The sequence below is a fragment of the Panthera onca genome, chromosome A1 (genome assembly GCF_046562875.1).
Source record: "Panthera onca isolate mPanOnc1 chromosome A1, mPanOnc1 haplotype 2, whole genome shotgun sequence".
Classification (NCBI taxonomy): Eukaryota; Metazoa; Chordata; class Mammalia; order Carnivora; family Felidae; genus Panthera; species Panthera onca.
Genome location: NC_138339.1, coordinates 130,797,151 through 130,812,742, shown reverse-complemented (window position 1 = coordinate 130,812,742; position 15,592 = coordinate 130,797,151). Strand labels below are relative to the sequence as shown.

The 15,592-nt window shown below is 36.2% G+C and overlaps 1 protein-coding gene across 11 annotated transcripts in view; it reads right to left on the bottom strand.

Annotated features, from left to right (window-relative positions):
• The window catches only part of RAPGEF6 (Rap guanine nucleotide exchange factor 6), a 212,793-nt gene that overhangs the window by 91,686 nt on the left and 105,515 nt on the right, over window positions 1-15,592 (bottom strand). For all 11 annotated transcript variants that reach the window (XM_060637874.3, XM_060637875.3, XM_078451204.2 and 8 more), the window contains 6 exons: window positions 13,610-13,746; window positions 11,346-11,504; window positions 10,595-10,747; window positions 5,938-6,102; window positions 2,637-2,744; window positions 338-541 (listed from right to left, as the gene is read on the bottom strand). In XM_060637874.3, coding sequence (XP_060493857.1) covers window positions 338-541; window positions 2,637-2,744; window positions 5,938-6,102; window positions 10,595-10,747; window positions 11,346-11,504; window positions 13,610-13,746 — 926 coding nt within the window. The remainder of the gene's footprint in view (window positions 1-337; window positions 542-2,636; window positions 2,745-5,937; window positions 6,103-10,594; window positions 10,748-11,345; window positions 11,505-13,609; window positions 13,747-15,592) is intronic.

The window sequence follows — 15,592 nt, the reverse complement described above, 5'->3', positions numbered from 1 at the left end:
CAAGGTTGTCAGGAATCACATTTTGGAATACACTGCTCTACAGTTATCTAATGCGTATACAGAGAGAATAAATCCCCTCCAACTTCCTCCCGGGGTCTCCTTCATTTTCGTAGTCCCTTGCCCGGCTTCCTCTACTTATAGATGTAGTTCTGTTACCATAGGACCACTACTTAAGCTAAACCATTATTTATGGCAATCTTTGGCCACTTACCTTTTAATGTTAATTAAATTTCCTTACATTGGTCATGCTTACTTGAAGAATTATCACGAGAAAAAAAGTAGCAGACATTTTAGTTATCAGAAGGCTTTTAATTCAAGTGGTTGTGTATTTATTTACCTGATCACCACGTTTCAGTCCCGCATCAGCAGCTTTGCTACTGGGTTCTACTCCTTCAACAAAAATACCAAATCCCTTCTCACTTCCCCCATTAAGGCTGAAATGCAGAGGGGACTCCCGGGAAGCCTTTTGCAGCACAACCTGCCTCCACTTGGCCTTTGCAGCACAGGCAATATTCAATAACCGGAGATGACCATTCATTTTCTAAAAAGCAAAAAAGGGTAGAATGTATATAAATGTATGGATTTATTCCTATAGGCTTTTAAAAATCACCTAAAATCATCAGAGTTAGAGTTACATTTAAATACAGAGTAAAACACATACGAGTCAGGGTAAATAAAACTGAAGGAGGGAAAGCTTCCGCCGGAGAGCACTCTCAAGATTTCTCAATAGTTATTTTTTAAAACGTCTAGATAGTCACAGGTCAGAAGAGATTTCAAAATGACGTCCCACTTAGAAAGGGAAGACAAAAAAATTACTTCTCATGGCATGAACTTTCCTAATACATATTCTAGTGCTATCTTGCTTATCTCCTGGCTGTTATATCAATCCAGAATCTTGCAGGACCTGAATCACCCTTCTGAATAATATCTAACAGTCAAAGACACATTCAAGTCTCTGCCTCTTCGAGGTACATTAGTCCTGTATTATTTTAGGTCTTTTTTATGCCTGATAATATTCTAACTTTCAGGTTTTAACACCAATTTAATATTCAACTATTCTCCAATAGCATAGTATGTGTATATCTTATGTCCATAAAAAGCAGCTAAAGTTTTTTCAAGGCAGGGACCTAACCTTACACCTGTTCTTATCCTATGCAACACTTTGGAGTACAATGTAGAATTTAATAAATATCTCATGACTGAATGATTACCAAAAAAGAAATCCCACAACTGTAAGGCAATTTCTGTTTTCCATCAGCCCACGAATTATCTACACAGTGAGCACTGGAAAACCCATATGATGGTGGTGAGCTCCTATGGCCTCTTAAGTTCCCCAGCCTCTGTTCATTCTTCCCATTCTTCACAGAGCTGGAGTGCTGCTGGGAAAGCTACAGAACTAAAAGATATGGGAACAGACGAAAATCTGCTGCTCTGTCCCTTTGTTCAACTCCATCCACTTATACTCTTGAGTAAAATCAATGGTTCTTGGGCACTTGCTATGTGACAGGTTTTCCTTTCAGATGGTTACCTTCATTATAGCTCATTATAATCCTCATAACAGAAACTACGGACTACTATACATAAAACAACTGAGGCATAAAAAGGTTAAGCAACTTGTCCAAGTTCACATATCTAACATGTGGTATAGTTTGAATGCTATTTCAGGCAATCTAACTCCTGAGCTGCATTATTAATTTACTTCCTAAAATCTCAAGGTGCCTGGAGCAGACAATTCAGTTCCAGTTCATAGTTTTATATTTGACACAGAGTAAATTAATTATAAATAGCCACTGTCAAAGTTAACAGAACCTTGAGGGGATTATCTTAGGTGTTATATATTTAGAACAAGTGAAATCACATGCAGAAGGGAAACTCATAAAGTCTAATGTAGATCTGATATATAAAGCAGGCCTTAAAGGTTGCACAGAATTCAAATAGCAAGAGGAGAAGCAAAGACTTTAAGGTTGAGAGAATTAGTGAAGAATATAAAATAATCCTGTTGGCTAAAATCAAGGGTACCCAGAAAAAATATTGAAGATGTAGGTGAGGTACCTGAATACATAGACAAGGAATTACTTTGGTAGGAAGTACATTAGCTTATTTACAAAGAGAGAAATATTCATCTTATTTGTGGCCTAAAAACAATCTCTGGCCATACAAAATCGCTAGAACAAAGAAATACTAGAACTAAAATTAGCCATTATAAAAGATTAGGCATAATAAAATGAGCCCCTCAACGCGGAGTGAAAAAGAAATGGCTGAGAGGGGCTATAGGAAATAGGCGTATGCTAAAATTAGTGACGCAGGTGACTATAGCAAATGAATGGACATCTTGGCCAGGGAATTCAAGGCAGAGAAAGAAGTAGCCCACATATACACTAGAGATCATAAGACTGGCTGACTGGCTGGAGACAGCAACATCATCAGCCTTAAAACGAACATAGAAGAGTCAGGAAGAAGCCTAATTTCTGTTTGGGTTAATGGCAGAGAATGAGCAGAATCTAAAATATAAATTTCGAAGTTCTTAGAGCAGACATTCAAGACACAGGAGAGAATGGAAGTATTCTGAGGTACTGTTATTTGAGGATCAGGGAAATCCCTAAATCCTGAAGAAAATAAATTCTTTGGAGTCTTACTGTATCTTCCAGATTTTTTTCAAATTCCTCCAGAAATCGAGTCATAGCAGGATCACCTTCAAAATCATTAAAGTGATTATTTACCCATAATAACACAATCCGTGTTACCTGTAGAAACATGAAGGAGACAGTATAGTTATGAGAGGCATTCTTTCTGTAGAAGTATATTACAAAAGCATGTCCAAAACTGAGGGGGAACTGAGCTATATGGCTAACCCCTTCGCCCCCTATCCTGCACACAAAGGGTTCATTCTAATATGCAGGCATGGTTTGGTCTGAGTTTTTGCTTCCTTGGGTGCACAAGCAACATAGAGAGCCAAGACTGGACCCACAGTGAGAAAACACAAGCCTGTTTACTAAGCTATAAGAAGTACATAGGATGTATACCTCAGACAGTATCCTAAAATACAAGCTTCTAAAGGGCAGGCAATCATATCAAGAGCCTTTACATAGTCAAGAACATGTTTAATCAAAATTATTAACAAACCACATCTGAAACCTACTTTGTTAGAAATATTGTGAGTCTTCAAAATTGTAAAGTGGTTTGATTACTTTGTACCACAGATTAACAGAAAAATTAATGAAGTTGAACCGAATAATGTACCTAACAATGGAAATAATTTAAGTCATCTATTTTTTAAACTCCGGTAGGATACACACAAAAGCCACCATTTAAACCACTGTAAGGTATATAATTCAGTGGCATTTCGTAGTTATAGGTGTGCAACTATCACCATTACCTAGTTCCAGAACATTTTTATCACCCATTAAGGAGTCAGTCACCTCACATTCTGCCCTCTCTTCTATGTGGAATATTTCATACAAACTGTGACCTTTTGTGTCTGGCTTCTTTCACTTAGCATTACGTTTTCAAGATTGATCCATGTTGTGGCATGTACTACATTCCTTTTTATGGCTGAATTAATACTTCATTATGGCTATACCACACTTTGTTTATCCATCCATCAGTTAATAGACATTCGGGTTGTTTTCCCCTTTTGGCTATAGTCAATAGTGCTATGAATGTCGGTATATAAATTTTTGTTTGCATACCTACTTTCAGTTCTGAAAAATACTAAGAGTAAATGCCAGGTTATATGCTAATTCTGTTTTACTCTTTGAAGAAATGCCAAACTGTTTTCCAGAGTAGCTATAACATTTTACATTACTATCAACAATGTCTGAGAATTTCATTTTCTCCAGTCACATCCTTGGCAATGCTTGTTATTTCCTTTCCTTTTTGAAAAGCCATCCTAGGGGGTGTGAAGCAGGATCTCACTGTGGTTTTTTAAAGCTTTTTTTTTTTTTTACGTTTATTTTTGGGAGAGAGAGAGAGAGAGAGAGAGAGAGAGCGCGCACGTGGAGGAGGGCAGAGAGAGGAAACACAGAACCCCCAGAAGGCTCCGCAATGTCAGCGCAGATCCCAACACACAGGGCTCAAACTCATGAAATGAGAGATCATGGCCTGAGCCGAAAGTGAGTCGGACGCCTAACAGAATGAGCCACCCAGGTGCCCCTCTGTCTGTGGTTTTAATTTGCATTTCCTTATAACGAATGATGTTAAACGTTTTTTTAAGATTCTAGTTTTTTATTTAATCTCTACCCCTAACGTGGGGATGGAACTCCTGAACCGAGATCAAGAGTTGCATGCTCCACCATCTGAGCCAGCTAGGTGCTCCTTAAACATCTTTTTCATGTGTTTGCTAGCTATTTAAGTATCTGCTTTGGAAAAATCTCTATTCAAGCCCTTTATTTCTTTTTTCTTTTGAAAGATTTTTTTTTTTTTTTAAACATTTATTTGTTTTTGAGAGACACAGCACAAGCAGGGGGAGGAGCAGAGAGAGAATGAGACACAGAATCTGAAGCAGGTTTCAGGATCTGAGATGTCAGCACAGAGCCTGATGCGGGACTCGAACTTATGAACCGTGAGATCATGACCTGAGTGGAACTCGGACACTTAACCGACTGAGTCACCCAGGCTCCCCAAAGCCCTTTGTCTGTTTCTAAGTTGTGTTGTATCTTTGTTGTTGGACTATAAGGGTACTTTACACATTCTGGATACTAGACCCTTATCAGATAGAAGATTTGCAAATATATTCTCCCATTCCATGTGTTTCCTTTTAATTTACTGTTTTAATTTTGATGAAGTTCAATCTATGTTTTTTTTTATTGTTTATGCTCTGAATATCATATCTAAGAAACGACTGCCAAATCCAAGGTCATGATTTTTCTTTTAAGTTTTAAATGAAAAAAAGTTTTATTTTTGTAAAAATAGCACATGATCACTGCAAAAGATTTAAACAATACATAAGGATACAAAAAAGTTTAATACAGTCAATGATTTTAAATCTCTTAAGAGTTTTATAGTGTTAGCTCTCATATTTAGGTCACTAATCTACTTTGAGTTAATTCTGTATATAATGTAAGGTAAAGGTCCAATTTCATTCTTTTGCATGTAAATATCTAGTTGTCCCTCATTTATATTTTTGCTCATTCTTTATTTAGCATGCCTTTATTTCTTCAGCAACTGAAGTACCTACACATAACTCCAAAGGGCACTGGGGGGGTGGGGATGGGGGGGCAAGCCTGTAGTTCTGAACACCTTAGTTTCCTAAACAAGAGAACTCTACAGTCTAGCCACATCTAATTGTTTCATTTAAAATATAACTCAGAAAGATACACCAAGCAATTATGGCCCTTCTTTTATTTTTCTTAAAATAACTAACTTCCTACCAATTTGCTGAGGTATTGCAAGTCTTCCCATTAAATGTACAAACACTCCATGAAATAAGCTAAGATTATCTACAACAGCAAACAATGTTTAATGAAAAGAAAAAAATACTCAAAGGTAGATTTAAAATAAGTCACTGCAGGGATATATTAAGGACAAACAGATTATTTTAAAATGATAAAAGTGTAAACCCCCCAAATCAACATATTGCTATTTGGGGCTTACAATCAATCTAAAGTCACTTGAAAATAATTTACTTGCTGAATAGTCTAACTATTAATCACCTTTTAAGTGTTTTATTGATCTTCATGAACAAACATTTTGATAGAGTTCAAAACACTCACGCAGCTATCATGTTTTTTGAGTTTATAGCTTTATCACAGCCTATTTCAATTTTTAACTTTTAAGGCTCATTTCCACTTTTAACATGCTGTTTTGTCACAAAACTAAGTAGAGAAATGTTGTTTAGATTAAGTGAATCCTGTTATCAAAATAAGTATTTATCAATTGCAAAAGATTTTATAAATAGAATTTAAAGGTTAAAATCACTTTCATATTTATAAAACCAACCTTATCCCTTAAGCTGTCAATTTTAAACCATTCCAACAGTTTGATCCCAACATCCAAAGGACTTTGAAGAAATGTTCTGTAAGTTAGTAGGAAATCTTCTATATAAGTTGGGTCCACGATGGAATGCTCTTCTATTAAATGCATGATGAGACGTTCAGGTGTTGCCTAAAAATCCAAGGATACAAAAGATTATTAAATAAATCAATAGCTCAGGAAACAAAGAACTCTACTGAGTTCCCTTTGTAGAGTGACTTCCCTTGGTAGTCACTCTATTACACAAGTTCTCAAAGTAGAGTTTTACCCTTAAAACACTTAATACTGGGAGACGGTAGTCTTTATAGGTTGTAATCCACCAGCACCCAGAGGCTGGAAGACAGAAAAGGCAGAGGAATGAAAATATCCAAAAGCATTTACTCAGTTATAGCTGTTTTTCCTGGCATTTTACCATAGGAGGGCTTTTGAATTTCAGTGATTTACCCCTGATGTGGCCTGGGGTAAAAAAATGACAATAATGTCATTTTTCTACAACTGGTAGAAATGGGAAGATGACTGTCTTAAGGCACCAGAGAGAAGTAGTACAAGTTAAACTTGAATTAAGTAAGAAAAAAAAGAAAAAAAAAAGCTTTCCTCCAAATTTAATTATCCTTAAATCTCTTCTGCCCAGGATATAGAAACAATACACTAATTCAAGACCATGTGTTTCACTGTTTTAACTTCCTAGAAAAGAAGTTTCTTCTTCAATGGTTTCTCCATGCTAGTTCACCATCTTGAGAGGAAACACAAGTTCTATATATAGTTTTTACATTAATTCAGAGTTTTAACCACTTGCCTGTCTCCAAGTTTATAAAAAGGAATGTAAACATTCATCTGCTGCTCTGCTTTGAGCTTCTGAATCAATGTTAAAATTTATTACCTTTGCAGCCTTTTCCTAACTGTATACAGAGAACAAATATAAAAATAGATGTTAAACCAAATATAGAAAATATTGTCCATAATCCCCAATTTCAATTTGTTGCATTCATCCAAACAATGTCATCGGTCAGAATAACTGTATGGTAAACATACATTCATACTAACAATGTTATCTAAGAGTTTATTGAAAAAAAAAAGTATGCAAATCACTTCTCTAGAACAAAGTCAAACTAAGCATCTTCATATAACCTATTTAAGGGACAAGGCAACCACAGGTCATTCCTATTCTTCTACCCTTCACAACACTCTAAGTCAAAGAGTACCAACTTGGGTTTATCATTCGCAGGCCACTCTTAAAGTCTTTATTTTTTCTTAAAGTTTATTTCTTTATTTTGAAAGACAGCGCATGCGCGTGCACTCAAGAGGGGAAGGGGCAGAGAAAGAGACAGGCAGAGAGAGAATCCCAAGCTGGATCCATGCTGTCAGTGCAGAGTCTGCCACAGGGCTGGATCTCATGAAGCATGAGATCATGACCTGAGCCAAAATCAAGAATCAGACACTTAACCGACTGAGCCACCCAGGCACCCCTCGATTTGAAGCCTTTAAATCTGGAGGAACTGACGAACATGTTAAAGAAAGGCCATTATTCTGACTGGCTAAACACTGGGGCAGGATGCCTGCAGAGACTAAGATGCATATCAAGAACTGTTTTTTAAAGGTAAGCCCCCATAGGCATACAAAGTCACATCACCGAAGTGCTCACTAGTATTCAACAAGGTGGGATTCTGGGAGACATGGTGAGCAGAGTTGGCAGGCCAAGGAGATGACTGCCATGGTTACACCGGCAGGACAGAGGCTCGTTATGATAAATAAGTAAATACAAAAAACGTACAAGAGCCACTGACCAGAGAAGGTATTTACAAACATAAGAAGGGAAAGGATAAGCAAAACTGTGGTATCAGAACTGGGATTACTGTTATGAATTTATGATTGTTACAAATAGATAGAGACACATACAATGTTACAGATGTGAATGCAATATAGTAAATATGTACATATATTTCCTAGCTCTGTCTGATCAGAGGCTCTAGAAACAATGACACCTAAGTAGCAATGAACAGAGTAGGCGCCCGTATCTTGGATTTAAAAAAAAAAAAAAAAAAGATTTTTAAGTAATCTCTACACCCAATGCAGGCTCGAACTCACAACCCAGAGCCACATGCTTCAACTGACTGAGCCAGACAGGCACTCGAGACATGGTGGCTTTTAAAAGCTAATCTCGGGGCACCTGGGTGGCTCAATCAGTTAAGTATCTGACTCTTGATCTCAGCTCATGTCATGATCTCGCAGTTCGTGGGATCGAGCCCTGTGTCGGGCCCTACACTGACAGCATGAAACTTGCTGCTTGGGATTCTCTCTCTCCCTCTGCTGCTCCCCTGCTTGCACTCCCTCTCTCAAAATAAATAAACTTTTAAAAAATGTTATTCTCGACTAGTAGGATCTAGAGCTCTCCAGAGAAATGGCTGATTCCAAAGCTGGAAAAGGAAAAGCACAATATGACACTGGAGCATCTTGTTTTGCAGAGAATAAAAAAGCTGTTAAAAACCAATGGGGACATATCAAAAGAATAAATACAGAGTCAGCCTTATGAAGTTCCCACCAAATCTGGGACAACCTGACCAATGGGTCAACAATGATGGTAACAGTACAACACACAAATCCATAGCAGTAGAAATGAATTAATGGGGAAGAGGAGAAGGTTCATTCTGACAGAAAAAATGACAATAAATGTAGGAAAAAAAGGAAATAGCAGATCACCATTTTATTAAAAAAAATTTTATAACATGTTTATTTATGTGCTTAATATTTATTTATTTTTGAGAGACAGTCAGAGCAAGAGCTGGGAAGGGGGAGAGAGACAGAGGAAGACACAGAATCCAAAGCAGGCTCCAGGCTCTGAGCTGTGAGCACAGAGCCCAACGCTGGGCTCAAACTCATAAGCTGTGAGATCATGACCTGAGCCAAAGTTGGACGCTTAACAGACTGAACCACCCAGAGCCCCAAAAGAACACCACTTTAGGCATGAGTCAATGCAAGACCGGTAAATAGAGGTTTGCAGGACATACTGACACTATTCCAGAACATCTCCCATCTAAACACTTATCAATTACAAAGAACACAGTGGTGACTTTATAGTTAGGAAACTTCGCAGACAGACATCAATATGACCAGGTGATTAATGTAAACTTCACCAATGGTGGGACAGGTTGACATTACATGCTCCCTGACATGGTGCACAGAGAAGAATACATCATTTCTGTGGGATTCCTGCCAGAAAATTACGACTTGAGTCTGGGCATGAGGAAACACTGGAAAGATCCACACTGAGGGTGACCCTAAGGAATAAAAGGTCTGTATTCTTTAAAACTGCTGAGAATATGAACAGAGAAAGACTGTTCCTGGAGTGGAAAGAAGTGACATGACAACTAAATGCAACTTTGTTCCGGGATAAGATCCTGGATGAGGAAGGAAAGAGAGCCACTGTTGGGATAGTTGGTGAAAATCTAAACAGGGTCTGTAGGCTGAATGGTTGTACTTTATTAATTTTCATTTCTCAACTTGAAGGTTCTATGGTGTTTATGTAGGAGAGTATTCTTGCTTTTAGGAAATATACAAGAGAATATTCAGAGGGACGAGGCATCACATATGCAGACTGCTCTCAAATGGTTCAGATAAAGACTGGTGAAAATGGAGAAAATGCAGTGAAATAAATGCTAATAGGTGGGGAATCTGAGGGAAGGAGCTCTCTATACTGTCTTTGCAACTGTTCTCTAAGTTTGTAATTATTTAAAAATAAAGAATTAAAAAACATGAGCCCCCATAAAAAGATAGCCTATGGCAATCCACCCATATGTTCATCTTTTCTACAATAGAAAGCTTAGATTTATCAGTTTAGAAAATGAAAACGCATTCTAGAATAGCCTGACTCCTGGGGAAAAATGCACCTGACATCAGTCCTTCACAATATTAAATAATAAGCTCAAGCATTTGTAATGAATAATAACACATTTACTAATTTTGCAACCAGGACTACGTTGCAAAATAATACGTTTTTATTTCCTCTTTCAACTACAATTTCTCTATTTTACATGTGGAGGTCTTAAAAGAGACAGGGTAGTGAAGAGGATGGGGGGGAAGGGAGGCAAGGGGCAAATGGGCAAAGGGTAGGGGAGAAAGGGAACTAGAGAAAACAATATGGGGATCAACATTCAGACTCTACAATGTACTAAGGCTTTTACCTCATTTAGCCCCAATAAAACCCTGCCATAACATTCCTGTTTTCAGATAAGAAAAATGAGTGTCAGAGAAGATAATGTCTATTTTAAAGCCATAAATAACCAGTAAGCACTCTGCATTTTCATCTACTACTTTCATTTTCTGTTTTGTTTCTAATTATTGCTGTCTTTGGTGAAATTAACTCCCCTTATCAATTGATCATAAAATAAATTTGAAAAACTATGACTGGTATATTCTAAAATAATATCCTATCCATACTGATATTAAATGGCAATGCCATTCTTCATTAAAATGTGTAAAAACCAATGGAGAAACAAAAGAACCAACACATTTGCTTAAATTAGATTCTAGTGTTAATTATCTTGCACTACTGAAAAAGTGGTTCAAAGCCTTTTAAGCAAAATGAAAGCTTCTGTCAGCGACTAATATAATAAATAATAACACCCACCTTGATTACAATGTGTCCTTTCCTGGTTCCGCTCCGATCTAGTTCACGGTGTTCATGCACCATAACAATTTCTCCCTCTTCCTCAACTTTATGGGTGTTTTTCTCCACATGATTTAAAATTCTCCAATAATCCTGCTGGGCTATGCAGACAAACTGTCCGAGAATAACATGGGGACAGTTAATGAAACTGTAGTACATAAATATATCACTATGCACCAAGGTAGAGCACAAAGGTAAGAAATCGAGTGGCATCAGTTCTTTTTTATTCAGTCCCTTTAACTCTTAATAAAAATCAAGGTGAAATAATTCATATGCAACGAGACCAAAGAAGTCAAATCCATCTGAATTGTGCTCTCAAAGAAGAAGTGAACATCTACTCTCAAAACTGACACTAGGCAAAGAAAACATGAAGCAGTAGTAAGTTAGAAACAAACAACTCAGAAGTTCCTATTTCTTTCCTTTATTTAAAAAAAAAAAAAAAAAAGAGAAGAACAGAAAAAGGAATAAGCTGGCTAATGTCAGATATAAATTTAACAAACCAAAATTTCGAATGTTCTCTTCTAAAAATTTATGCTTTGTTCAAATCCACAAATATTTGAGTCACACACAAAATCTAGTTTCCTTTATTAACTGTGAGCTTTTGACAACTCTCAATTCTCAAGTCAACCTATTTTATTTTGAGGAAGAAAAAACAGGCTCAGCCACTTTAAATCAACAAACAAGAGTTACAAGACTCAACAGATAACCTTACCTGACAATCATCTACTTTAGTCCTAACAACTCCATGCATATACTGCTTATCCAGAGTGGGAGTAATTCCAAAACTATTTCCCATAAAGAGATTTTCAACTTTTCCATCTGGATGAGTGATTTCTACAGTGCCGTTTAAAATAACATACCATGAGTCAAGCTACAAAGAAAAAGACAGGTTTTAAGAATCTTTTTAAAAATATAGTTACAGTTAACTTTGAAAAATAATCAACATATTGAATTTATATAATTTAAAAAAGAAAAATAGAGATCTGATTACATATTACTTTATACTCTGTCAGAAAACAGTCTATGCCCATCTACACAAACTAATAAAAGCTCATTTTAGTCTTTCTTCTTTTAGTCACCAAAAGACATCAGGGGACTTTCATAATTGACCAAACACTCAGAGAAAAATTATGTAATGGTTAAAACCACAAACCTTGAAATCTAAATCCAGACCATGCCACTAACTGGGTGAGTGACTATGGGCAAGTTATTTAACCTCTCAGAATTCCAGTTTCTCTACTTCTAAAATGGGCTTAACAACAGACCTATTAGGGCCTTTCTGTTAATTAAATGAATTTATGCATACCAAGTGCTTAGTACAGTGCCTGGCACATAGCAAGCACTCAAAAGAAAAAAAAAGTAGCTGGTAATTAATTCAGAAATTCTGATTTTTAAGGCAGAGATGACAAAACATTCAAAATTTCTCCTAATGTTAAGAAAATACTGCCTTCATTTATACAGCAACATATAATGCTCCTAGAAGACAACCCAATATGTAGTCATCAAAGAACACTTTTCTCCTTCAGTTAGGCTCTTACCAGCCTAAACTTTTAAGTGTGATTTATGGGAAATCTGGATTATTAGTTCTAAAGGAGAATCAGTAGCAATAAGAAATATTTTTTTAAGTGTGTTTCGGTTATTTCAAATATAAAATTCACTCACTATGGAATTTATGGATAACATAAATTACTTGAGGACAGGGACTGTGTCAGATTTTTCCACCACAACATTTCCTGTATCTAGAACAGTACCCAACACAAACTAGGCATACACCAAAGTTTTGCTGACAAACTGTGAAAAATTAAGAGAATACAAAAATTTGTGGAAAAGAAGAGTTCTTCAAAACTCCACTGTTTACAAAGTTGTTGCTAACAGTTTAGTTTTTCTATGTTTATATTACTTTATACTGTTGAAATACTTGTCTTGTGTTTTAGGAAAATTTAATTGTATATTCATGACAGTTTTTTTCTTGAGCATATCCTATGAGCCAGATGTTTAGAATATGGGGAGAAAGCACGTAAATGAAGCTAGAGACATAGCCTCTGCCTTCAAAGAGCTTCTATCAAGTTTTACAATAACCTGAATACCACCTACATAATATTAGACCCTGTGTGAGTATAACAATTATTTAAGCATTGCTTATTATCGAATTATAGTTTAGTCATTTCTAATTTTTACTATTAGAAATATGCTGCAATGAACATCTTTTGGCATAACTCTGAGTTTTACCTTATGTACTGAGCAAAGACACTCATAATGAGTGAAATAGGATAGAACCTGTTAATTCTTCAAGGCCCGTGTTAAAAATTTCTAAATGATTTTCCAGAAATATTGTTTATATTCCTATTAGCAGGATATGACAATTTTCATCAGTTGACATGTCAGCATTAATTTTTATCAGTTTGATAAGAAAAACAGTGAAGTGATTCCTAGCAGCAGTAATACCTTTCAAGTGCTCTGCATCCTTCCTCCACCCACCCAAAGTTGCCAGCCAAGCATTTCTTAACAACAACCTGCTACCACATAAATGCCTCGCCTGATAGCAGCCCACCAGGAGCCATAAGTATCAATACATTTTCCTCACCTTTTTTTTGAAGTATAACATAGAAAATGGATACAGAGAGTAATACTCAATAAATATTTTAAATAATGATATACAAATAGAATGATTAAAAATTTTTCTTAATGTCTTACAACTTAATTTGAGAAGAGCAAATTTGGTTCAATAAATGTTCTTTATTGAACATCTATTCTATGCTAGGTAAGTCTATGGCTGGGAAGTAAAAATTAAAACAAAGTAAAGCAAAATCAAAAGTAAAAACTTGTATCTTCACAAATCATAACTAAGCCAAACTCAATATTCATGTAAAAAATTGTATACATTTCAAAACTCAGGATTTACAAAAGACTAAGGAAATTAAATCATTCTAAAAATTACCTCCCACACTAAAAAATAGGTAACATTTGCTAGCCTACCTCTTGCCCATCTTCCAGAATAACAGCTCCGGCCTGCTCTACCACTTCAAAAATCATTACTGAGCAGAGTTCTCTCCTTACAGACATGGTCATGTTTGCAAAAGCAGGGAGCTGGTGCATAAACTCCAGTAACTGTTCTATTAAAAAAAAAAAAACAACAGAAATTTTGGTATAGAGACCATCAAAGACTAAACTTTACAAATTCAGTAAAATCTAGAAGTGAATACTCAATTTTCTTTTTTTTTTTTTTTTTTAACGTTTATTTATTTTTGAGACAGAGAGAGACAGAGCATGAACAGGGGAGGGTCAGAGAGAGAGGGAGACACAGAATCTGAAACAGGCTCCAGGCTCTGAGCGGTCAGCACAGAGCCCGATGCGGGGCTCGAACTCACGGACTGTGAGATCGTGACCTGAGCCGAAGTCGGCCGCTTAACCGACTGAGCCACCCAGGCGCCCCGAATACTCAATTTTCTAATCAACTTAAGAATTTATGCTGCCAATGTACAGGAACCAAGGTACAGATGAATGCTGGCTAAAAAAAAAAAATCAATGATTTGTTTAATAGATATATTCAAACTCACACAAAAATATAGGCAAATTGGAAGATAACCAGGATTCACAACCTCACAGAAAACCACAGATTCAAATGCAGTAATTTTCCTAGCCTGAGATGTCACTCCATGGCAGTTAAGTTAGTGATGTCCTTCAATCTAACTCATCAGTGAAAAAGTCTTTGATCTAGTTCTTATCAGGCCAGAATTAGAGAAATGTTATTAATAAATGTCAACAATTAAGTAATTAAGGATAACAAATGTGAATTCTAGTTCCAAACTGTCAAACCAACTTCAAGATAACTCTCTTTATAACCAACAAATGCTAATGAGCCAACATTCTCTGGCACAGATATGAGAGTAATAAACATAAATATAAGGGAGAAACAAACACACAGTCAGCTAAGTGATGAAACAGAAATAACTATAAAGTGGTATCTGCCCAGATAATTGGGAGTTGATTATATTTCAATTTTTAAAAAAACTTTGCAAATAGCACAGTATACAATTCTTTATCATTAAAAATGCATTTTCAGTTTCTGCCCAGACAATGCTCCTAACATGAGTCTAAACTGCAGGTTAATTAACTATGTCATTATGTCATTAGAATGGCATAGAATAACTACGTCATTATGTCATTAGAATGTCATTAGAATGGCAAGGAATATTCAAATGTAGTGATCTTTACTCACAAAGATTTATGATTATTTAGTAGCAGCATCTTCTGATTTGAATTAGTAATACGACTGCTATAGAAGGGAAATCTAGGATAAAATCTTAGTTGAATCATAACAATATATAATGACACACTAAGTGAGTCTAGGAGAGGATGGTTTCAATCCATCGACCTCTGGATGATGGGCCCAGCATGCTTCCATCCATCGTACCACTCTGTTTGCACTATAATGACACTAAGTAATCTTTGCTCTTAAAGGTAACATTAGCATTTTTAGTATTATTTAATCTCCCAAAGTAATTAGTTCTGTAAGAAATTACAACAGGGAAAATTCATAAACTTTTATCTACAAATTACATATAAACATTTTTTTCAAGCTAGAAGTAAAAACATGACTTTTGCTAACATTTGAAATTTAAAACAAGCTAGACATCAGACACTGATGTACTGTATTTTAAATATCTCATGGACACGAAGGAGGAAATTACTTTAATGCAGTCAAGCTTTTATCAACTGGAGCAGCCACAAGGTGAGGGCTACATGGCTGTGAAATCTATCACCCCAATACTCACCAGAGTTGATTCAGATGATCTGGCTGGCTAGGCAGGTGTCCCCTTCCTCCCTGACTGCTCCATGGGCATCCCTCTGCAAGCAGTGTGCTCAGTGGAAGGATCAACTTCCCAGATAGGGGATAACTGACTGTTCTTTAGTCAAGGGTATAAGGGTATACCAAAAGCTGTACTCTCCTGCTGGAAA